The sequence below is a fragment of the Leucopleurus acutus genome (assembly GCF_964270905.1).
Source record: "Leucopleurus acutus genome assembly, chromosome: 6".
NCBI classification, from domain to species: Eukaryota; Metazoa; Chordata; class Mammalia; order Artiodactyla; family Delphinidae; genus Leucopleurus; species Leucopleurus acutus.
Window position 1 is genome coordinate 99856651 of NC_139149.1, and position 24334 is coordinate 99880984.

At 51.7% G+C, this 24334-nt stretch overlaps 2 protein-coding genes across 3 annotated transcripts; one reads left to right on the forward strand and one right to left on the reverse strand.

Annotated features, from left to right (window-relative positions):
- Nucleotides 1-1051: 1051 nt before the first annotated feature.
- ZNF142 (zinc finger protein 142) lies at nucleotides 1052-19007 on the reverse strand. Its single transcript, XM_082841818.1, has 11 exons — nucleotides 18932-19007; nucleotides 18510-18665; nucleotides 18281-18398; nucleotides 16649-16962; nucleotides 13278-13877; nucleotides 12030-12194; nucleotides 10291-11115; nucleotides 7948-8125; nucleotides 4292-7205; nucleotides 3554-3659; nucleotides 1052-1863 (listed from the first exon to the last, which is right to left on the reverse strand). The coding sequence occupies exons 4-11, from the start codon at nucleotides 16926-16928 to the stop codon at nucleotides 1394-1396; spliced, it is 5538 nt and encodes a 1845-aa protein (XP_082697944.1). The 5' UTR covers nucleotides 16929-16962; nucleotides 18281-18398; nucleotides 18510-18665; nucleotides 18932-19007; the 3' UTR covers nucleotides 1052-1393.
- Nucleotides 19008-19240: 233 nt separating this feature from the next.
- On the forward strand, nucleotides 19241-23795 carry BCS1L (BCS1 homolog, ubiquinol-cytochrome c reductase complex chaperone). 2 transcript variants are annotated; one of them, XM_082841236.1, is made up of 8 exons: nucleotides 19241-19304; nucleotides 20761-21129; nucleotides 21231-21370; nucleotides 21820-22014; nucleotides 22319-22382; nucleotides 22622-22791; nucleotides 23009-23126; nucleotides 23491-23795. In XM_082841236.1, the coding sequence occupies exons 2-8, from the start codon at nucleotides 20810-20812 to the stop codon at nucleotides 23741-23743; spliced, it is 1260 nt and encodes a 419-aa protein (XP_082697362.1). In that variant the 5' UTR covers nucleotides 19241-19304; nucleotides 20761-20809; the 3' UTR covers nucleotides 23744-23795. The 2 variants fall into 2 exon arrangements, with proteins under 2 accessions (XP_082697362.1, XP_082697363.1); XM_082841237.1 differs by lacking the exon at nucleotides 19241-19304 and adding an exon at nucleotides 19683-19762.
- Nucleotides 23796-24334: the final 539 nt, after the last annotated feature.

Sequence of the window (24334 nt, forward strand, 5' to 3'; positions counted from 1 at the left end):
TAGGACTACACTTTCACACCAACTCTGGCTCAAAGGCAGATTGCAACTAGAAATCCAGAGAAGGGCTTGGGGCAGACAAACCCTCAGAGGCACTATCTCCTCCACCTCTAACTTCCTCAAAGTCCAGAGCCAAGGGAAGGACAAATCAAGCCCCAAGGCTCCCCAGGCAAAGGCTGGGGAAGGAGATCTGACCCCAAGACTGTATTACGACTGTCAAGAGAACACTACACAGCCCTCAGAGTCTCCACTGGACTGCTGCTCCCTAGCCCCTCTGGTATAAATAGAGCTTCTCTCTCAATTTGGCTTGAGTACAGTCTCTCATTGTTGGGCAAGAAGGGGAGATATGAGGGTTGGGGGACATTTGGGATAGGGAAAAGGTGGAAAAATAGGGTTTCCAGGGCCCCCCCTGCACTTACTGCAAGTATGGCTTCTAAGGGACAGGGCAAAACGAGGAGACAAAGAGTTATGTGATCCCAGCCCTCCTAAAGAGTATGCCTGCAATCGTCCGGGTTTATGTCTGGTGTCTCAGCATAATTATTAATAGTACCCTCTTCAATTTTCCCAGTGTGTCCCAGTTTAGATGATTAATTATACAGTCACTGTGAGGCACTGACAGAATCCTGGGTTAGAGATTTACCTTCCCAGTTGTCTGTCTTTCACCCTATCCTTGTGCTTTAACTCTAGTGCAGCAGCTGAGCCAGTCAGGATGGTGCCGAATTAAAGCTGCTTCCACGAGGAGGCTTAGTGGGTGGCAATCCTCCCTCTACAGGTAGACAAAGGGACTCAGAAATAGGGAGCAGGGCAAGGGCTGATTCAGGCTTGAGAACAGAGAGAAGGCAGGCCTGGGCGTTTCAGAATCAATCACTCAGTGAAGATGGAAGGAGACAAAGGAGAGACAGAGGCCTGAGAGGGGACAGGGCAGACTGAGATGACAGCCTGGCAGTGTTAGGTCAGGGACTTGGACGAGTCTATATAAGCTACTAATCATTTAACCATGCTTTATAGAGCAGTGGGCACAACAGCACATGCAGTTAGATACAACTGTTCTGAGGATGCTGAAAGAAAATAGGACTTGACGTAGTAAGAAGGAAAGAGAAGATGAAATGGGTAAACCACGATCTTATAGCCAGGGACTCTGGTGGAGTGATGGTGAAGAGATTAGGAACTCACGGGTTAAAAACACAATGTGCCTCAACAGAAGTCAATCTGTGGTCCAGGTCTTTCTTTTATATCAACTTCCAAGTACTACAGCCAGAGTCCCAGGAGGGTTCCAGCCTCTCTGACACCCTGAAGCCAAGCCTTTCCTCTGGCCCTGAGCTCCTCAGGCTAGCTCTGGGTCCAGTCTGCACACCTGGGCCCACACCCTCTTCTTGTCGGGAGGTGGGGGAGGCCCTCAGCCCTCAGGTCCAGTGGGGGGAGCAGCAGGAGCAGGGGGTCCGGGATCCTCCAACTGCACGTCATGTAGGTGCACCGTGGGCGTGGTGGGGTCCTTGCCCACGCCTTGGTTTGGGTCAGCCTGGTCAGGGTGGTGCCTGCGCACATGCTTGACCACCTGAAATTTCTGCTTGGCCTTGTAGCTGCAGAGACGGCAGAAGAAAGGGTGGCGGTCAGTGTGGGTGAGGGCGTGATGGCGCAGGCCAGCGGCCCAGCGGAAAGCACGGTGGCACACGTTGCACACGTAGGGCTTGGCCTCGCTGTGCTTGCGGAGGTGGGTGCGCAGTAGGAAGCGTGTCTTGAAGGCCTTGCCGCACTGCTCACACATGAAGGCCCGTGCTTCCCGGTGCCGCGTCTCCTGGTGCACGCGCAGTGCGTCGGCCCTGTTCGTGCAGTACTCACACTCGGGACACTGGTATGGCTTCAGTCCTGTAGGACAGGGCAAGGACAGGGAACACATCACCACTGAAGGAGGTGGAACAAGGATCAGTGGACCAGAGGAGTCACTGTGATCCTGGGACATAAGGAACACAAGCAGCAACCTAAGGACCATGTCTTTGGAATGTTCCAATCCTGTCTGACATTGGTGTGTCCTATTCCCAACATAGTCCCTTGTATACAGTGGGTGCTCGATGGATGCCGGTAACTAACTGGACCCCTAAGTAGCCAACTGACAGCAATAAATACTCAAATATGACAGGGTTTCTACACGGGGAACCCCAACCCCTTTTTGGTCATGGAGTACTCATGGAATTGGGAATCCATTGAAATGGATCCCTTGTTCAACACAAGAAGTAAAAGAAAATGCTTAAGAGGGAAGCGGGAGAGGCAAAAGAAGGGGTAGAGGCAGAGGGCCTTGAAATGCATCTGGTTAATTCCTTTACTTGGGGGGGGGGCATATGCAACAATCACAGGCACACCATCATTAACCCTTCTCTGAGAACCTGTGGTTCATGGACTTTACCCAGGAGAAAAAAAAAGGACAAGTTAAAACAGGTGAGGGGGGCTTCCCTGGTGGCGCAGTGGTTGAGAATCTGCCTGCTAATGCAGGGGACAGGGGTTCGAGCCCTGGTCTGGGTGGATCCCACATGCCGCAGAGCAACTAGGCCCGTGAGCCACAACTACTGAGCCTGCACATCTGGAACCTGTGCTCCCCAACAAGAGAGGCCGCGATAGTAAGAGGCCCGCGCACCGCAATGAAGAGTGGCCCCCGCTTGCCACAACTAGAGAAAGCCCTTGCACAGAAATGAAGACCCAACACAGCAAAAATAAATTAATTAATTAATAAACTCCTACCTCCAACATTTTCTTAAAAAAAAAAAAGCCCACAGTCATCTTGATAATACTGTATGGGGCCTCTGATTCTTTCATTCTTTAAAAAAAACAAAACAAAACAAAACAAAAACAGGTGAGAGACTTCCCTGGTGGCGCAGTGGTTAAAAATCCCCCTGCCAATGCAGGGGACACAGGTTCAAGCCCTGGTCCGGGAAGATCCCACATGCCGTGGAGCAACTAAGCCCATGCGCCACAACTACTGAGCCTGCGCTCTGGAGCCCATAAGCCACAACTTCTGAGCCCACGCCTAGAGCCCATGCTCTGCAAGACGAGAAGCCACCACAATGAGAAGCCCTCGCACCGCAACGAAGAGTAGCCGCTGCTCGCTGCAACTAGAGGAAGCCTGTGCGCAGCAATAAAGACCCAACTCAGCCAAAATAAATAAATAAATAAATAAATAAACAAATAACAGCTGAACCCTCTACTTTCTCCTCCTCACTCATGATAGTTCCATCCTGTCTCTGTAGGGACCAGGCAGACCCGCTCAGTCACTCATGTTTGAGTTGGAGGTCCTCAACCGGAGGTGGGTGACCTTGTGCCATAATACCCCGGGAAGCTTTCGCAAAGTACACATGTCCAGACTCTCAGGTTCACCTCTCTCCTGATTCTGATAGGCTTTCAGTGGGTTGGGAAGCTATTCTGGCTTTTCAGTCTACCTACTACCCTTGATGTGAAAACAGCTGTGCACCCCAAATCTGAGTAAGGACATACACCACCTCAGGGAGGCTGGGTGTGCTAGGGCACAGGGGAACCCCTCAGGCCTGTCAAAACCATGCAGACTCACCTGTGTGCTTGGTCATGTGGTACTTGAGCTGGTTGACCCACTTGCACTTGTAGCCACAGTCAGGGCACAGATACTTCCGCTCCTCCTTGTGAATCCGCATATGGTACTGGAGGAGGGAAGAGCAAAGAGCACACCCAGAAAATGTGTACCCTTTGGTACTCACTGGATGTGGAAATAGAGCAAGCAGGCAGAGAAACTGTTGGCAGATAATCCTGTTCCCTGCACCAATCCTACCCATTCTCCCCCACTGCCAATCAGGTCTCCAAGGCCAGTCACTCTGACGCAACCCGAACCCATTCGGCCGACCCCAGGTCTGCCCTATCTCACCTCTGCCGCTTATCAGCTGTGTCTTTGGGCAACCTTACCCCTAATTCTCAGTTTATTAATCTGGAAAATGGGAAACAGTAAAAGTATATCTCATATTTTTGAAAGGGTTAAAATTAGTGTCCCACACAGTGTAAGTACTCAGTAAACGTCAGCTGTTATCTAGGTTATCTACAACCTATTACACGCCTTTATCACATGCCAAGCATGTATTATGGAATTTTACCTCTGTAGCAACCCTATGAAGTATTATCCCCTCTTCACAGATGAGGAATCTGAGGTTTGGAGAAGTTAAGGGACTTGACCAAAGTCACAGAGCTAATTTTCAGAAGAGTCAGGATTAAAGAACCCAGGTAGTTTAACTCCGCAACCTGCATTCCTTCCATTCCCAGACCCCCTAGCCCCTGACCTTACCTTGAGGCGAGAGGGGTCAGCACAGGCATAGGGACAGAGATGACAGTGGTAGGGCTTTTCCCCAGTGTGGACGCGGCTGTGCCAGGTGATCTTTTGCCGGTTCTTGGTGCTGTAAGCACAGTCAGTGCACTTGTAGAGCCGGGTGCCCCCGTGCCCTTTCACGTGGTGATCTAGCACCAGCTGATGGCGGCACGCAAAGTCACAAAAAGGGCAGCGCAGAGGGGGCTGGCCAGCATCCCCAGCTGAGGATGCCGCTGCTGAAGTCTCCTCGTGCTGTTCCAAGTAGTGCTTCACCAGGCCCACCCGTTCCCGGGCAGCAAAGTCACAGAGCTGGCAGCGGTGGCTGAAATGCTGCTGCCTTCGGTGCTCGTCCAATGCCGGCCGGCTGGGGAAGGCCTCCTGACAGGCCCCACATTCGAGCCGTGGGTGCTGTTTCCGGGTGTGCCCTCGCAGGCTGGCAGGGCTGGGGCACAGTAGCCCACAGCGGGAGCAGTGCAGGGGGCCCTCAGTGGCCTCCGTGGGAGAGCCAGGGACAGGGGGCGTAGGCTCGGGATGCCGGCGCAGAGCATGCTGTTTGAGTGCTGTCTCGGAGCTGAACTGGGCCTCACACTGGGGGCAGGCAAAGGCTGGGGTGCCCTGGTGGCAACTGTTAACGTGGCGAGTGATGTCATGGCGAAGGTAGCCACTATAGTCACAGAGTGGACAGAAGTGGGTGGGTGTTTTGTCGTGTACCCTCAACCGGTGCAAGCGCAGTTTTGAGTTGGTACCAAATGTCTGGGGACAGGAGCTGCAGGGGATGCGGCCAACACCTGTGTGTCGGGACTGGTGAGCCTCTAACCGGTACCGTCTGGTGGTGGAAAAGTCACAGAAAGGGCACTGATGTGGCTTCACCCCCTCATGCTTCAGCCGCCGGTGCTGCTGTAGGCACCGGCTCTGTTTACAGGTGAAGCCGCAGTCCCCACACTGAAGAGGGGGCCGGGGGCCATGGGCTGCGGCAGGGTGCCTCCGCTTCTGGTGGAGCCTCAGGGCAGCAGCAGCAGGAGCGGTGAATGGGCAGAGGCCACAGCGCAGCTCTCCAGACTGCTCAAGGGGGCAGCCCCGGGCCTGGTGAGTCCTCAGGGCCCGCTCCTGCTGGCAGCTGAAGGGACACGTGGGGCAGGAGAAGCGAGCCCCCTTCTGCTTTGGAACCAGAGCTGCATTCCCATCACCAGGGCTGCGCTCTGCACTCCCACTGCTCAGGGGAGCAGAGTCCCTGATGCTCAGCAGGGACACAACAGGCTGGGTCTGGGAGGCGCCTCGCTTTCCTCCCCCGCCACGTCCGCCCCGGCAGCCTTCAGCCACGTGAGAGGTAATGGAGGAAAGCCGAGAGCAAAGGAACATGCATGAGTTGCAGTGAAACTTGCCCTGCTCAAAGTGGAACTTCTCAGGGGCCTCTGTGGGCGAGGAGTCTTCTGCAGGAGGGACTGTGGAGCCGGAGAGTGTGGCAACAGGCTCCTCTATGTTTTCTGGCTCCCCAGGAAGCTTGGAAGGAGCATCTTTTGGGAGCATGATCTCTACTTCTAATGGTGCAGGTGGGGGCTTCCCACCTGCTGCATCCTCTGAGGCCGGTGCGCCCGGGGGCCGAGGATGCAGAGGGATGGGTGGATCTGGTCTGGGCAAGCCCTTGTTCTTTCTGAGGAGGACAGGGCACTTCTTCAGCAGATGGGTGCTGAGGCCACGCTGTTGCTTGAAGCTGGTTCCACACTCAGGGCAGAGGAGGGGCTCTCGGTGGCCCTGGCACCCAGTCCTGGAGTGCAGACTCAGGGCCTTCTCCCGGCGGGTGATGAAAGGGCAGTGTGGGCAGCGGAAAGCCCGCCCCTCTCCCTGTATCACTACCATCTGAACCCGCCCCTCCAGCACCAGCGCCTCTGCCTGTTCTTTGTCCTGCCTCCTTAGGGCCTTGAGTAATGACTCTGATTCAGGGAACTGGGGCAGGGGTGCTGTCTCAGTGGGTGGATTTGCCTTGAAGGTTCCCACCCAGCTGTTAGGGGGCTCCTCTGAGGAAGGGGGATTTATAGGGGGCTCAGAGACCGGCTTTTCCAGAATGGACTCTTCAGCACCCAAGCCGGAAGCTCCAGCACCTTCAAAGGTAGACAGCTCTGTCAAAGTTCCATCTGGCCCTTCCAGTCTCAGAGGCCCTGAGGGATCCAGGGCCCTGAACTCCACAGGAGCTGTTTCGGTGATCTCCTCAAGGGGCGGGTTGGCCACAGGCTCCAGCTCCACTCCCAGGGCCTCTAGGTGTAGCGTGCAGCCTCCCTCATCTACCTCCGCCGGACTGGGGCTGCCAACTAGGTCATGCCCCTGGGGAACCTCACCGCCGTCCTGTTTCCCAGCACTGTCCTCCTCACTGGTCTCTGGCGGGGCCTGATCCAAGCTGGGGTCTACCACCGTCCCTGGGTCATGGTCCGGCCCCTCAGGCTGGGCAGACAGCTGACTTGAGGGCTCTGAGTCTGGTGGGGGTGTTGGGCACTGCCCGGCTCCCTCTGGCTCCTGGCTGGCATGGCGAAGCTGCCAGACCTGGTCCCCGGGCACGTAGCCGTGGGCTTTGCGCTTGTGGAAGAAGAGGGCGGTGTTGCTGAAGGTGCGATAGTCGCAGAGGGCACAGTGGAACTCTCGGAGGCGGGTGTGCTTGCAGTTCTCATGGCTCAGCAGGGCCTGCTTGTGGCGGCTCTGGTAGCTGCAATAGCGGCAGGGGTAGAGTGGGGCGGCCGTGCCGGGGTGGTGCTGGGAAGCCATGTGCTTCTGCAGCTCGTACTTCCGCTTGCAAGCGAAGGCGCACACCTCGCACATCAGGGACTTGCCCTGGTGCCGCAGCTTGTGGCTGCTCAGCTGATCAGCCCGGTGGCAGCGATAGGAGCACTGGTTGCACTGGTATCTGGTGAGGAGGGAAAAATCACAATCATAAATTAATCACAGCAACTACCAGAAACTGTATAAATACCTACTATGGGCCAAGCTCTACACTCAGTGTTGTATATGCATCATCTAATTTAATCGTCTTAGTGAGGAGACTAAGGTACAGAAGTTAGTAACTTGCCTCGAGTTACAAAGGAAGTGAAGGGCAGACGGTCTAGCTTCAGGGCCTGTGTTCTACCCGCTACTCTACATTGCTTCCTAAAGGGAGGGTATCATGAATCAGTCAACCTCTGTGGACTTCTGAGGAGCTGACATGGCTACAGCCCCACGGGGCAGGTTTCTGTGCCTAGATCCCACTCCCCCACGGAGACGTGAAAGCCATGGAGAAACCCCCTAGCCAGCTGTGCCCACAGGTCAGAGGGGAACTTGCCTGGATTTGGACGTGGCCAGGATTGGAGCCACAGGCGTAGCCCATCTACTTCACCAGGACTGGACTCAGAACTCAAATGACACCTTAGTCTCTGGGCCTCTACTCTGGGTCTACACCCCCTTCCCTGAGCCCAGAGAGCTCACACAGTGCACACTAGGCCACAGGCAGAGGTCAGCTAGAGGCAGCAGAGCCGAGATGACAGGAGCAGAGGGCCGTGCGGAGGAGTCTCTCTGGGGCCAGAAGAGAGATGGGGCCAGAAGCTGACTTTGAGAGGCGGCTAGCTTAGCTCCAGGTCATTGGGTTAGGGAGGGAGGCACGCGTGTGCTCATACCTGAGGTCGCCCGCGTGTTTCCGCATGTGCACGCTGAGGTAGTGCTTCCACTTGGTGACGTAGCCGCATTCGGTGCACATGTAATCCTTGGTGTTAGAGTGGGTCAGCATGTGCTTGGACAGGTAGCTCACGTCTCGACACGTGAAGTCACACAGCTCACACTTGTGCGGCTTCTCGCCTGTGGGGATGGGGGTGAGCGGGGAGAGAACATAAGTCAGACACGGACCGAGGGAGCGACAGACCGTCCTCCCCAGCAGGCTCGCCCTGCCCTGATGCCCAGCAGGAGTGGAAGCTGAGGTGCTATTCGCAAAAGTCAATGCTGCCTCACAGCCCTCTGGGATGACCACTCTTCCACCCTGACGCCAAGGAAGGTAGGGGGAAAGTGAAGACCTAGCTTTTTAAAAGTAGCTTCAAAGTCCATTCTGGATTTGTTATACAGCTTATTGGCACTAGTGGCCAACTGCTCCACTTAGCCCAATTCGTTCCAGTTTTGTGGAAGAGGAGGAGAAAAAATTAGGCAATACAACACAGTAGTTAACAACTCTGACTCCGGAGTCCAACACAGTAATAAATATATTAATAGCCGACATTTACACTGTGCTCACTACGTGCCAGGCACCTTTCTGAGCACTTTATAAAAATGCCTTCTCTTACTGAATCCTCACAACAGCCCTTTATTATCCCATTTTACAGACGAAGAAGCTGAGGCACAGAGAAACCATAGAGCTATTAGGCAGTGGTTCAAATCCCAGTTTACTACTGTGTGTCCTCGGGCAGGTCACTTAACCCCTCTAAGTCTAAGTTTCCTGGTCTCCAAAAAGGGGGCAACAAAAATACTGACCTCACATGGCTGATATGAAGATTAAAGGGCTCAATGACGACCTGTCCCTGTACGTTGGTCGAGACCTAGCGCTAACAGGTGAGGCTGGGGCCATGTTCTTTCAGGACCATTCCCTGTTACCCCTGCCCACCCACTCAGCCCCTCTCCTTATGGTGAAAGGCAAGCAACGTGGTGTTCTGGCTCTGCTTCTGATACCAGCTGTGTGATCCTGAAACAGGCCATTTAAATGTTCAGCGTTTCTCACCTTTACCTGCCTTTCTTACAAGATCGTTATTATGGATTAAATGAGATAATATATATGAAAAAACTATAAAGCACTACACAAGCATACCTCAGAGAGATGGTGAGTTCAGTTCCAGACCACCACAATAAAGCAAATATCGCAAGAAAGCGAGTCCCACAAATTTTTTGGTTTCCCAGTACACGTAAAAGTTATGTTCACACATTGCACGGTAGTCTATTAAGTGTGCAATAACATTCTAACAAAACAGTGTACATAGCTTAATTTAAAAAATACTTTATTGCTAAAAAATGCTATCACCTGACAATGCAGGGTTGCCACAAACCTTCAATTTAGAAAACAACACAGTATCTGCTAAGAACGATAAAGTGAAATAAAAAAAAGTATGCCTGTATAGATGTGAGATTTTAAGAAGCCTCAGAAAAATGAGATTTTGTGACTAAAGCCTGTATAGAAATGAACTGTTTAATGGAAACAACAATGGCTTTGCCACAAGCTGCCTAAAAACTGTCCTCCCAAACTAAAGAATCTTTGATGAGATTTTTTAATGTCTTGTCAATCCACCAATGCTTACATAGTGATCACAAATGGGAAGATGCTATAGCAGGAAGCCTGGTTTGGTTTTTACTCAAAGCATCAGTAATGCTGGTAACCAATTAAGAGCCTGAGTTGAAAACCCCGCAACTTTCAGGTCACCAGACGAGATCATGTTTCAGTGTCATGGCTTTCAAGGCTATAATATATATGGATGGCTCAGTTCCCTCACCTACTATCTCTCACAGCACATCACAAAACTTGAACTGCAAAGGAAGGTATCTGTCCTGGTCTGGGTTTCTTTGCTTTAACAGGCTGGGTGTTGACCCACCCATGCCCGATTAGGGGTGGGCAGAACCCGACAGGGCTATAAAGGTGAGGCACGGGACTTCCCTGGTGGTCCAGTAAAGACTCTGCACTCCCTGCAGGGGGCCTGGATTCGATCCCTGGTCGGGAACTAGATCCCGCATCCCGCAACTAAAAGATCTCATATGCCTCAACTAAAAAGATCCCACCTGCCGCAAATCCTAGCCCGACCACTTTACTTGCTGAGTGACACTCAAGGCTTATTTGTAAACTGCAAATACTAGATTTATCTCTAGGAACACTAGGTCAGATGAGTCCTACGCAATGTACGCAAAGCCCTCCAGGTGTCTGGCACACAGCAAACGCTCCCGTTTGCCATCATCACCACTATTACACGGTGGGAAGGGTGGAGCCATCTCACCAGTATGCAGCAGCATGTGGCGGATAAGCACCCTCTTGTGGGCAGTAGCAAAGCTGCACTCAGGGCACTGATGGATCTTCTCGTGAGCATGCATCTTGCCCACGTGGTCCTGGTAGGCCACTGGGTTGAAGGTGGCAAAGGGGCAGAAGGTGCAGCGCAGCTCTTCACTGCCAGGGTGGCCCTGCTTCTTATGTTTACGGAACAGGTGCTTGTTGGAGCAGGCGAAGTCACAGTGGGGGCAGTGGAAGGCATAGTGGCTTTTGTGGTGGGCCTCCATGGCTTCTGCTGTGGCGAAGAGCACGGGACACGAGTGATGGCGGCACTCCACGGCCCGCACACCGTGGGTCTCCTTCAGATGCTTTACGAAGGCCTTGCGGTCGGGTGCCGTGTAGCTACAGCCCTCCTGAAAGCAGCGAAGGGGCAGCGGCTCGGCCGCAGCTGCTGCGGTGTGGCTCTTGAGGTGCTCCTTAAGGGCCTGGCTGAGGCGGAACTCCTCCCGGCAGACAGGACAGGCATAGGTATCTGAGTAGAAGTTGGAAATATCCTCATGCATGCTGGCCATGTGGCGGTTGAGGGCATTCCTCTCCACTGCACTGTAGTGGCACAGTGGGCAGCGGTGGGCCTTTTGGCCCAGCTCCCGCAGCAGGTGGGTCTTGAGCTTGCTCTTACTGGTGAAGAACTTTTGGCAGTTGGGGCACTGGAGACTGGGGTCTGGGAAGTGGAGGTGTAGGTGCTCCACCAGATGGGTCCGCTTCTTGAAGCAGCGCTTGCATTCTGGACACATGTGGGTCTTGAAGAGGGACTCGGTGCCAGAAGCCACAGCTCCTGGGAGAGGGAAAGGCAGGGAGGGTTAAGAGTGAGATTCTTCGATAGGTCAGGGGCTGGCCAGTTAATGGGAGAACCACAATTTGCCCAGACAAATTATGCATGCATGCATGGCCTTGTTCCTTTCTAAGAAACCAAACAATAGCATCTCAAACTTTGTAGCCTCGAAGAAGAGAGAAGTCATTCAAGTATTTAGAGAAACAAAATCACAAGAACTTCTCTGCCCTTGCTGTGACCTTTAAGAAGTGCTTCACCCCGCCACCCACTATTCTTGAGCTTTTATCTAGAAAGGCTCAAAAGAAGAATCTTGACTGAGCATTCTTGTTCTTCCTGTCCTTGACCCGGAGGGCAGGCGGAAGAATCAGTAGGGTTGGTTGGAAGGAAAAGAACCCCACAGGGAGTGAGCAGAGGGAAGAGAAGGTAAAGTACTCCTACTTCTGAACCCTGGGGGCATAGAGAGCTGATAATAAATATAATCAGATCCTTCCTGGTCACCTGATGGGTAAGTATGCTCCCTGTGGGATGGGTTTCAAATGCTGCTCTCCTCAGATGGTAAACTGGGAAGCAAGGATTCAGAAAAACAACCTTAGGGGGCTCAATGTCAGACAAGACAGGCTGCCAGTCAAAAACCCCTGGCATCTTCATAATATGAATATCACCCTCCCCCTCCTCACAAAAGAGCTTTCTGCCTGGGGAAAACCAGCCCCGAGAGCAAACTCTATTTACTCTTACCCTGTGTCACCAGGGTCTGTGCCCATTTATCACTTTCCCACTAGACATGTCAAAGTGGAATGTTAGGAACGGAAGGATCTGAACTCAAACTCAGGAAACCAAATCCCAGAGCCTCAATACCACGCTCCCCACTGTCCGTTCCTCCCCACCACCAAGAGGTTCAAGCCCCATCACATCATTACCCTCCAACCGCTGAGCCCCCTGGCCTTTCTCCAGGGCTTTCTGGCAGTTCTGGCTGCCACTGTCCTCTTCTTCCTCTATGTCCTCCTCTTCAGCTGACTCCTGCCCAGGCAAGGGTGCTCCTACTTCCTCGGAAGGCTCTCCCTCTCCTGGGGACACTCTGAGAGCTGAAGATGCAAAGAGCTTGATGACTAGAGGAGCCAATGCAGGGCTGAGTGCCTGTACTTCTCACCTCCCACCATTTAGCATAAGGGAATCCGGGGTTCTAAGTATATTAATTTACTCCCACACAAGACAGGGATAGGAAGACCAGGAGCTAAGCTGTCAGTGATGCTCCAGTCTGAAGTAAATCAAACCTCAGATAACACCAACCTCGGACCCCTTGAAGGCAAGATCTTTGAGGTCACTTCGGTGGGGGGAGGGGGCAGAGAGGTAGAGAATGGGCGGACTAGACTGTACTTCCCTGGCTCAGGTCCCCAGGGTTAACGGCTGGTGGCTCAATGTGGGCGAACATCCCTGACCTCTAAACTTCTACTGAGAAACCCAACTCAGCAATGCAGGATCACATCCTGTGCTCTCAAATCCATTCCTTCTCTCCCTCAGTTAGAGGCAGCTGCCTCAGTAAGGCAAAGATGTATGACTTTTTCCCAGGAAAGAGGAATCTTCTCTTTGTACCAGAGCACAAATCAGTCTTAGCGAGCCAAATTCTCTCATCAGAACCCTGGCCTCTCCTGGCCTGGCTTCTCTATTTCTTCCTGCTCCTCTGCTCACCCCACACTCTTTTTGAGACCAAGAGGAATAAGAATCATTGAAGCACCACCTCCCGTGAGGGTTTCTTTTTAAAATAACCCCAGCTTCTCCTGCCCAATACCACTTGCTCTAACAGGGAGTCTACAGGCATTCTACCAATGGCTACAGCCACTGATGGGCAGTTTAGCTTCTGCCCTCAGAAAGTTCTGAAATGGATCAGAAGAGACATTGGTTAAGTAACTTCAAGGCCACAGTGTAGCTTAAGCCAAACTTCATTCATTGTCATGGACAAAGACTTCCTCTTTGTCCCATATTTTCTGCCTGGTCCGGGGTGTCTAGATGCCTTCCCACGTCAGCTGATAATCCCGTCCTCCTGAGCCACTACCCCGGATTCTCTTCAATTCAGGCTTACATTCATGGCATTAGTAACAACTGCCTCTGCTACAGACCAATTGCAGCTGCAATCCAGGCAGGATACTGCTGGGTCCTTGGCCTCATACCTGGCAGCAGCTCCTGCGATGGAAGACCCTGAACAGCAGACAGTTCTCCCTGTGTCCCGGCCCCATGACTCCGCTGATGCTGCCGGAAGAGTTTGATGTTGGAGCCCACGAAGCTGCAGTGGTTGCAGTGGAAAGGGTAATGGCCCTGCCGGTGCAGCTCCATGCCCTGCTGGCTCCCGAAGAGCAGGGGGCAGCCCCGGAAAGAACAGGGCACGGGAAGCGCTCTGTGGGTCTGCCTCAGGTGGTGCTGTAGACCCTTGCGATCTTGAGCAGAGAACACACAGCCAGACTCTGGGCAGGAGAAGGCATCTGGAGTGCCCCGGTGAATCTTGAAGTGGCTCTTCAGGGCCTGGGGCTGGGCAAACTCCTGTCTACACACAGGGCATGGCAGGGGGCTATCTGGTGGGCTCTGGCCCTGCAGAGGGCCAGGGAGAGTGAGGTTGCTGGGGGGCAGCTCTACAGAGCAGGGGGGGCTAGCAAGGCCCTGCACAGGCTGTATAACGGTCTCGGTGCACTGGTGCAGGGACAGCAGAGTGGGCTCTGCGAAGCTCTGCTCACAGCGCTCACAGAAGTACACCTCCACGACCTTTACCAGGACACCTGCAGGCAGAGGACCGACAGAGAAAGGCACAGAATCAGACAGAATAAGACTCAGAGGAGTTAGTTACCAGTAGAAAATGTAGGTGAATTTTTTAACATTCATGGAATGGAGATGGACTTAAGTCTGATTCTACACCTTAAGTCTGATTTTCAAAGCCCCCTAAGGTCAAAGATTGTCTATCTTGCACGTGTGTTTGGATTCCCAGTATCTTGCACAATACTTGGCACAAAGTAGGTACTTCATAAATATTTGTGAAGTGAATGTAACACGTATTAACCAAATCCAGAAAGCATTAAGAAAAGGCGATATGTTTTGCCCAAATAAAAAATTAGAAACTTCCAAAAGAAGAAAATGACAATCTGAGGAAAATATCTGCAATATACATGACAAAGCGTTATTTTATACCCTGTGAAGAGATTTTCAAAGGCACAGTAATTCATAAAATGGAGGACATCCTTTCTGAGATGAGCCAGATCACATTCATAATAATTGCTGCCATTTCTTTTTTTTTTTTGATAATTTTTATTTTTTAAATCAATTTATTTATTTATTTTTGCCTGCATTGGGTCTTCGTTGCTGCGCTCGGGCTTTCTCTAGTTGCAGCAAGCAGGGTCCACTCTTTGTTGCGGTATGTGGGCTTCTCATTGTGGTGGCTTCTCTTGTTGCGGAACACAGGCTCCAGGCGCGTGGGCCTCAGTAGTTGTGGCTTGCGGGCTCTACAGCACAGGCTCAGGAATTGTGGCGCATGGGTCTAGTTGCTCCACTTGCTGCCATTTCTTAAGCAACTGGCAGGACCTTGACAAAGAAAGGCTTAGGAAACACTTTTGCTTGGTCCTCCAACTGCCCTATGAGAAGAGGGACCTGGGATGCTGCAAGGTTAAGGCCACCATGCCTGTTAATGGTGGAGCCCAGGTTTGTCCTACATTTATTCTGGTGGTTCTTTTTCTCTTTATTATTTTTTTGTTTAAATAAAAATTCAGTGCAACAACAGAACTATATAAAGAATGACCACCTCCCACCCTCACACACATAATTTGGTCTATATCCTTTCAGACCTTTTGGGGTCATTTTTTGGCAATTTGCTTTCTTTTAAAGTTTATTTACTTATTTATTTTTGGCTTTGGGTCTTCGTTGCTGTGCGTGGGCTTTCTCTAGTTGCGGCGAGCAGGCTTCTTATTGCAGTGGCTTCTCTTGTTGCAGAGCATGGGTTCTAGGTGCACTGGCTTCAGTAGTTGGGGCTCTCGGACTCTAGAGCGCAGGCTCAGTAGTTGTGGCACACGGGCTTAGTTGCTCCGCAGCACATGGGATCTTCCCAGATCAGGGCTCGAACCTGTGTCCCCTGCAATGGCAGGCGGATTCTTAACCACTGTGCTACCAGGGAAGCCCCGGATATTTGCATTTTAAAAAATTATTTTCACTTGCTATATATCAAGGATATTTTTATCTATGAGTAGGACATTTAGATCTACCTAATTTTTTTGGTCCAGTTCATGGTACTTCAGGGCACGGGTAAATCAAAATGAAATTTTGCTCTTACTGATAGATATCTGGGTTGTTTCCAACCATTACAAATAAAGCTGCCCTACACATCCTTATTCCTGCATCCTTGTGCATGTGTGTGACTCTTTCTATAGGACAGATCCCTAGAAGTGGAACTACTAGGTCAGAGTACATGTCTTTTAAAATTTGTTTCATGGATAAATTGACTTTCAAAAACTTATGCTAATTTATACTCTATAAACTATAAGATAGTGTCTGTTTCCCCCATAGCCTCACCAACACTAGTTTTATAAAAATTGCTTAATTTCTGCCAAAATTGAGAAACAGTAATGGCATCTTATAGTTAAACTGGAATTTGTGTGTTAGTGAGATTGAATATACTTATGGTTATTAACTATTTTCATTTCTTCTTTAGTAAATTGCACATAGATTTCTTTTCTCCCTTTCTAAAAAAATACTGTTTCTTTTTCTTATTGTGGAGCTCTTTGAATTTTAAAGATATTAACTCTTTCTTATATATTGCAAATGTTTTATATATTGCAAATGTTTTTCCAGGTTCCTTTTTAATTTATTTATTATTTCTTTCACCACATCAAAGTTTAGAAATATTATACAATCAAACTAGCTAATCTTTCCCAGTATTCTTTGTACACTACCAAGGAAAAATGGTACAACTGTAGCTGGAAGACGACAGTTACAAAACAGGGAAGTTACCTAAAAATAAGAAGTTGAGATGTGGGAAGATTAAAGGGAGGACTCTTTCTTCTAACGTAAATATAAATTATTCAACTCCCACTCTTAACGGCATGCCTTGGGTGATGTAAGTATGTTATCCGCAAGAAACTAGAGCAGGGAAGTACTGCTAGGAAGCCCTGCCAAGCCCTGGGTGGTGCAGAGAGGCTGGGCCTTTTGCCTAATCCCTGGCTGCAGTTCCTGGGTGGGAGGGTCAACATGGAGAAGAGAATCCTTGAGGACTATAGGAGTAAGGACTGGGCAGAGGTGTCAGAAAGGTCTTCCCTTCTGGATTACCGCCTAGCAGACGTGAAGCCCTCGCAGGGATAGACTGCCAAGAGCTTGGTACAAGTTGTGCACCACCTCGCCAGACTTCAATCAACATTCACCAACTGCAAATCAAATTACAACATCTCTAAGTATAAAAATAGGATGCTACCTTGTGTCTTCATCATATTTATATACAACGATCAAACACAGCACAGACAAAAACTCAGGGTTGCTTGTCTCACTGGCCTGCTAGCAACTGTGTTGATACCTGGGGTCTCTCCAGGAGCACCTGGGGACAGGTTTCCAGCTACTGCTTCCACAATGATCTCCATGTTCTCTGTGTCCTCTTCAGTTGCTGTGGTTTCTACCAGCAGGCAGCCTGGGTCAGCAGGCAAAGGTGGAGGGCTCCCAGAAGGACAGGGGCTCTGGACAGGCTCTAGGAGTCCACGGTTAGAGAGAGGTCGGGGGATCAGCAATAGCTCAGGGCACAGTCCATCCATCTCCCCAGTGCTGTTGGCTGGCTCTGAGTCCAACACAGGGTCTGTCATCACCACCAACTTGTGTGCTATGTCCTCTTACGTGCTGATAATCCAACCAGAAGAAAAACCAAACAACATATAATTAGATCTCTCACTTTCTTCCCACTTGGTGTGGGTGCACAGCCCAGTGCCTGCCCAATTAGGCATTTCCTTGCATGGCAGCATGCCATACGTAGTTAACCTAGAAATTTTCTTTTTATGACAATGTTTAGAACAAAAAGCATAAACATGTTAATAGGGATCAATATAGGAAAGAGACAAGAAGTTGTAGCCAATATATTAAAGACTGTTTCTTGGAGCTAAGTGATGTTGGTCAAATTACTAAGCAATCTGGGTCTCAGTTCTCTTACCTGCAATAAAATTGGGTGGGACCAAGGGATCTCAGAGGTCCCCTCCCCTCTTAACATTTTATGATCTCACTATTCCTCAGCTCAAAGCACTTCCTTCATGATCTGGCCCCTGCTGACCTCTCCAGATTCATCTTCCACCTCTCTCCGCAAAAGATCTCTGAACTGATGATTCAACTTGTCATTGATTTGCCATTCCCCAGACTCACCACATTCTCTTCTGCTTCCATAACCTTACACATCCCTCTCTCGGCTTGATGGGCCTTCTCCCCTTTGCCATCTCTCTTGTCTGGCTAACCAACTCCTAACTATCCTTTAAGAATCTGCACAAATGTCACTTCCACTAGGATGGCTTCCGGACACCTTTCATCTAAGTTTCTCTCTCTGAGGTCCTAATGGCACATTGTACATAGCTCTGTCAGAAACTGTGTCACACTGCACTGTCATTTACCTATCAGTCTCCCTCCCTAGACTTGGAGCTTTCTGAGTGCAGTTTATTGATGTTATCACTTCACTGAACCACAACAGTCTATGCAAGTCAGACAAATAAGGGAATTCTAGTGAAGAACTCCAGACACAGAAATGCATCAAAGCAAATTTAGTCTTCTACTAAGATATCAAATCAGTGATGCCTTACAAGTTAACACACCTGGAGAAATTTCTAACAAATTGACTATGGCCTCACATTGAACACTGGAACACAACTGAGAGATGAATATCAAGTAAATTGCATATCTTGTTATACACGGCTAAAATTAGTCTAAGCTAAATAACTAGGAATTAATAAGAATGACAGTAATCATTTCATGAAATTGAGTCATGGAGGTCGAGTAATGGCCTAGGGTTAGGAAATCAGGTTGCAGCTGAGAATTCGGCAACTCAAAGCCTCAGATCACGGAAATTCGGAAGGTGGCAGGGCAGGGCACTTCCGCCCTCAGAGGATTCTCTGGAAACCACAGCCTCCACTTATCATCGCTGCTCTCGGGAGTCTTCCAGCTCGGGCAGTATACTTGCCTTAGGGGGGAGCCAACGAGGACGCGGTGTCGTCTAGATTGAGCCGCTGGAAGGCGGAGTGAGGTGGGACATAAGTGGGCACAAGAGAAGAAATGAACTTATCCTCGGGGCACGGGTACTGAGAAAGAGAAAGGACAAATTAAGGCAGAGAGAAGGCCTGGGAAAAGGATGAGATCCAGCCTGGGGACCAAGGCACCCGGTTTCCACTTTCCTGTGGGCTCTGACTCACCGCGTGGCCTTGGACAGATACAGTCCCCTCGTTTCTCGGGGCCTCAGCTTTTCTATCTGTAAAGTGGAGGCGATGACAGACAGCGTCCACATCGTTGGGCGGGAGCGGGAATCACAAGTGCCAGCAAATGAGAAAGCCGTTTTGTAACCTGCAAGGCTTAGGATGGAGCATCGTCATGCTTATGGTCCTAAGGAGAGGCAGCGGGTAACCGGGCGCGGTCTAGGGCAGTGACGCGACCGAGGCACCGGGGCGGCTGATGTGATGCGCCGGGGCCTCGCTCGTCGCCGTGCTCCCTCCAGCACTTATCCCGAGCGCTCCCACCGCCCAGGCCCACCCCTCACCCTGGTGCTCGAGAAACTTTTGCCTCCGGCCTGCTCCACCCGCACTCCCTACTAATTCCCGCCCCGCTGCCGCTCGCTTACCTCCCGGCCCTGCGCGGGCGGGAGCCTCACCTCTATGGTCGACCAGCGGCTGGAGTCGCCTCCCGTGACTCCTTTTGTGCGACCGCCTCCGGCCCAGCCGCCTCTAGCACCCGGGCATTTGGAGGCCGCTCTCTCTTCCTCTGTGAGGCTGGCGGAGTACTCTATGGTTCTGTCGATCGTTCCTCACCCCCACACCCCCTCCTGGCCTTGAGGCCCAAAGAGTACCATCGAGAGTTGTGGAGCAGAGTGGCATAGCCTTCTTGGTGGGTGTGGCGGGAAGTAGATGAAACAACTCGGGGGCCGGGCGAAGCGGCGCTTCACTGAAGAGCGAAGGGGTGAAACCATCGAGAGGGAGGGCCAGAGAGTCATGGCGGTAAGGGGCGGGGGAGTGACCGACTATTCCAAACGCCGCTGCTGGAGGCGCGCGCTGGGGTGTAGAGGGCGTTCGGGAGGGGGCTTCTGGGCGACCGACAAGGACCGGGAGGGGGAAGGGCTCTGTCTGTAACCTTCCACGCATACGAATTTTGGAATTCTGGATCCTCTTCTGAGCTTCAGCGGAGGTCACTGCTGTCAGTTCACCAAACTGCGTGCCAGGCGTAGAGCAAAGTGGCAGGGGGGCGGGTGAGGTGTGCTAGAAAAGATTTGACCTCCTACCTTTCGGGATCTTACAGTCTAGAATCAGGCCCTGTCACATTTTATTGGGGGTGGAATTCGAGGAAATCTCCTTGGAGAAAGTAGCAGATGGGCGGGACTTCAACTGGAGAGAATGGAGGAAATAAATTAAAATGGGCATTCCGAGTCAAGAGAACTGCTTGAGCAAGGAAGAAGGAGGTTTGTATATTTGTTCAACAGAGAGTATTAGGAGCTAAGCCATTAAAGGTAGGTGGGCCCCGTATTGTGGAGGCAGAGGAGTTTTTACCTAATTCAGGGACCTGTTGAGAGCCAGTCATTGGAGGTGTTGGAGTAGGGAAAGTAGTGGGATTCAAGCAGATCCTTATGAAGAAAGATCTGGACCCCTGTGTAGCAGTTTGGTGAAGCAGGACGTGGAGACCCATTAAGATGCCACTTCAAGAACTAAAATTATTATTATTTTTTCTTTGCGGACCACTATTGTGGCCTCTCTCGCCGCGGAGCACAGGCTCCGGACGCACAGGCTCAGCGGCCATGGCTCATGGGCCCAGCCGCTCCGTGGCATGGGGGATCCTCCCGGACCGGGGCACGAACCCGTGTCCCCTGCATCGGCAGGCGGGCTCTCAACCGCTGCTCCACCAGGGAAGCCCCTAAAATTAATTTTGAAGAGGCAATTTAGGTGGGAGGTAATAAAAAGCTAAACAGGACATTAGCATGTAAAGGAGAGGAGAGGATATTTGAAGTACATGACTCATAATAGCAAGGCATGAGGTTACTGACAGGTTGACAGAAGACAGTAGCTTCTTCATCCCCTCCTAACTCTGGCCAGTGGGCCCCTTTCTAACTCAGCTGGTCCCAGGGACCACAAAAATTCTGTCCATCCATTATCCTGATGTGAAGCCGGTTATATGGTTCTCTCAGGTTTAAGGAATCTCCAGACATAGTCGTCTGGCAAGAAACAGGTATGAACAGGATAATGAAAGGCAAAATGGGGCAACTGGCCCAGAGTCCCATCCCTTGCATTCCAACACCAACCCCACCCCACAAAGGGAGGATATTGAAGCACACAGTAATGCTGACCTGTCCTTCCTGCTCCCAGCTTCTGCAGGGGGGGAGGGGTGTGTTGAGGAGGAATTTCAGAGTCCATTTTCTAAACTAATCTTGTGCTTTGTCCCATCTCCACTGCTCCCCACCCCCAGGTCTTGAAAACGCCTTGGGGCCTGTAAGATTCAGTGTTTTCCTTTCAAGATGCCCCTCTCAGACTTTGTTCTGGCCCTGAAGGACAATCCCTACTTTGGGGCTGGATTTGGGCTGGTGGGTGTGGGCACAGCCCTGGCCCTGGCCCGGAAGGGTGCCCAACTGGGTCTGGTGGCATTCCGGCGCCATTACATGATCACACTGGAAGTCCCTGCTCGAGACAGGAGCTATGCCTGGCTGCTTAGCTGGCTCACTCGCCACAGTACCCGAACTCAGCACCTCAGTGTCGAGACTTCGTACCTTCAGCACGAGAGTGGCCGCATCTCCACTAAATTTGAATTTGTCCCCAGCCCTGGAAACCACTTTATCTGGTAAGGTTGGGAACCAGAGAGGGCTCTGAGAGTGGAAAAGGAGAATGAGGGGAGGTGGGTTTGACCCATTCGTTCACCTCATTTTGACCATTCTTATTCAGGTATCAAGGGAAATGGATCCGGGTGCAACGGAGCCGAGAGATGCAGATGATAGACCTGCAGACGGGCACCCCCTGGGAATCTGTCACCTTCACGGCTCTGGGCACTGACCGAAAGGTCTTCTTCAACATCCTGGAGGAAGGTGTGGGATGGCACAGACAGGCTTTATGGGGGCGGGGGTGGTGGTTGCAGGGATGGGGTCTTCGACATCAAAGGAAGAGAAGTTTGGAGAGGAAGAACAGGAGGCTCTGAGACCATGGGAGCACTGGTGGCTAGGGAAACTGTTTTGGTATATTCTTTTTTTTTTTTTTTTTTTTGCGGTACGCGGGCCTCTCACTGTTGTGGCCTCTCCCGTTGCGGAGCACAGGCTCTGGACGCGCAGGCCCAGCGGCCATGGCTCACGGGCCCAGCCGCTCCACGGCATGTGGGATCTTCCCAGACCGGGGCACGAACCCGTGTCCCCTGCATCAGCAGGCGGACTCTCAACCACTGCGCCACCAGGGAAGCCCGAGGGAAACTGTTTTGGCACAGCTCTGCCTAGTAGCATGGCAAAGAGAAATTATTGGCTTTGTCTCATCTCTCCCCTCCCAGCTCGAGAGCTAGCCTTGCAGCAGGAGGAAGGGAAGACAGTGATGTACACAGCCGTGGGCTCTGAATGGCGCCCCTTTGGCTATCCACGCCGCCGCCGGCCACTGACTTCTGTGGTTCTAGAACAGGGTTTGGCTGACCGAATTGTCAGAGACATCCGGGAATTCATCGATAACCCCAAGTGGTACACTGACAGAGGTGAGAAGCAGCTGGGGTCTTCGCTAGGTTGTTTTTGATGTGGTATTAGAACAGGAGGGAACAGGCTGGTCTTTGTGGCCAGATATAAAGCTGTGGGCTAGCGCTTTATACTTGTGGGCAAATATAAAGCTCTAGGCTAATTCCCATAGACGAAGCGGGGAGAAAGGTTGTCTACGGGAATGATTTCTTCCAATGCCAAAGTCATCAGGCCTCCAAGGAGCAGAGTTGGGCATGAATGTGGACATCTGGGGCAGAGTACATGATTCATTTTAGGTCTTGACAATCATCCCGGCTGTATTCTTAGGCATTCCCTACAGACGTGGCTACCTGCTTTATGGGCCCCCTGGTTGTGGAAAGAGCAGTTTTATGTGAGTAGAGTCAAACTTCCCTTAACCCTCAAACTGGAGAGAAACTGGACTGGTGGGGTTGGAAAGGGAAAATGAATGTGGGGAACAGGAACCGGGATAAACATGAGACATGTGGAACACTAGCAGGGTATGGTGAAAGGTTTAGGCCTCCGAGACAAAACTAGTACAGTGAGGAACAAGCAGCTGGGCCCAAGGACCAGTTCCCAGGTTGCCCATTACCTGTTATCCCTCCTCCATAGCACAGCCCTGGCTGGGGAACTGCAGCACAGCATCTGCCTGCTGAGTCTCACAGACTCCAGCCTCTCTGATGACCGGCTCAACCACCTGCTGAGCGTGGCACCACAGCAGAGCCTGGTGCTCCTGGAGGATGTGGATGCTGCCTTTCTCAGTCGAGACCTGGCTGCGGAGAGTAAGTGAGGGAAGTTGACGGAAGGGGGAGTGTTTCTAAATGAGGAACAGTGGAAGAAAGGAGAAATCCAGAGAGCTGATGGAGGACACCTGGGTTAGCAATGAGAGGCCACAAGACGCATTGATAAGTAGGGGGACATGGTAAGTAAGGAGTAGAAGGGGATGCTAATTTTAAGTAGGGCTATGATCACTCACGCTTTATCTCTGCCTTCTTCCAGACCCAGTGAAGTACCAAGGTCTAGGTCGTCTCACTTTCAGCGGCCTGCTCAACGCCTTGGATGGCGTGGCTTCCACCGAGGCACGCATCGTGTTCATGACCACCAACCATGTTGACAGGTGAGGAGTGAGGTACTCAAGACTATGAGGCAAGATTCCACCCCCTCACTATCTTAGGAGGATCAGGAGGTTCAGCGGGACCTTTTTTTTTTTTTTTTTGCGGTACGCGGGCCTCTCACTGCTGTGGCCCCTTCCGCTGCGGAGCACAGGCTCCGGACACGCAGGCTCAGCGGCCACGGCTCAAGGGCTCAGCTGCTCCGCAGCATGTGGGATCTTCCCGGACCGGGGCACGAACCCGCGTCCCCTGCATCAGCAGGCGGACTCCCAACCACTGCGCCACCAGGGAAGCCCTAGCGGGACCATTTTTGGGGGTGCTGGTGGCACTGCTGCTAATGACTCTGCTTTTGCTGCCTTCTTCTCTTAGGCTCGACCCTGCCCTGATACGCCCTGGGCGAGTAGACCTGAAGGAGTACGTGGGCCACTGCTCACGCTGGCAGCTGACCCAGATGTTCCAGAGGTTCTATCCAGGGCAAGCAGCTTCCCTGGCCGAGACCTTTGCAGATCATGTCCTTCAAGCTACAACTCAGATCAGCCCTGCCCAGGTGCAGGGCTACTTCATGCTTTATAAAAGTGACCCTGCAGGGGCAATTCACAATGCGGAGTCTCTGAGGAGGTGACAACTGGGCTGTGCCCAGCCCTCTCCTCCTCTAGGAGATCAATAAACACCTGTCATGCTACTGCGTTCTCTGACCTCCCTCCTACCTTCTGATGTTGGCACTTGAGGAAAAAGCAGGGGCTATAAACACAGATGCCTTCAGGGGCCATCAGGTGTCCACATATGCAAATGCTGGGGGCACAGCCTGCCTTAGACAAAGGGGGCAGAAGAGAGACTGTAGTAAACAGGAAAGTACCATCCTCCACCTCAAGATATTCAAGTATAGACAGATAGATAAGACGTGGTTGTATGCACACTGGGTTGTGGGTCCTGCATATTCTTTTTTTTTTTTGTGGTACGCGGGCCTCTCACTGTTGTGGCCTCTCCCGTTGCGGAGCACAGGTTCCAGACCCGCAGGCCCAGCCGCTCTGCGGCATGTGGGATCCTCCCAGCCCGGGGCATGAACCTGTGTCCCCTGCATCGGCAGGGGGACTCTCAACCACTGTGCCACCAGGGAAGCCCATGCATATTCTTCTTAAATGTTGGCCTCCACTAGTTTTCCTTGGAATCCACTATACTAGCTGAGATGTCAGACTCCTCTTTATCCAGACCC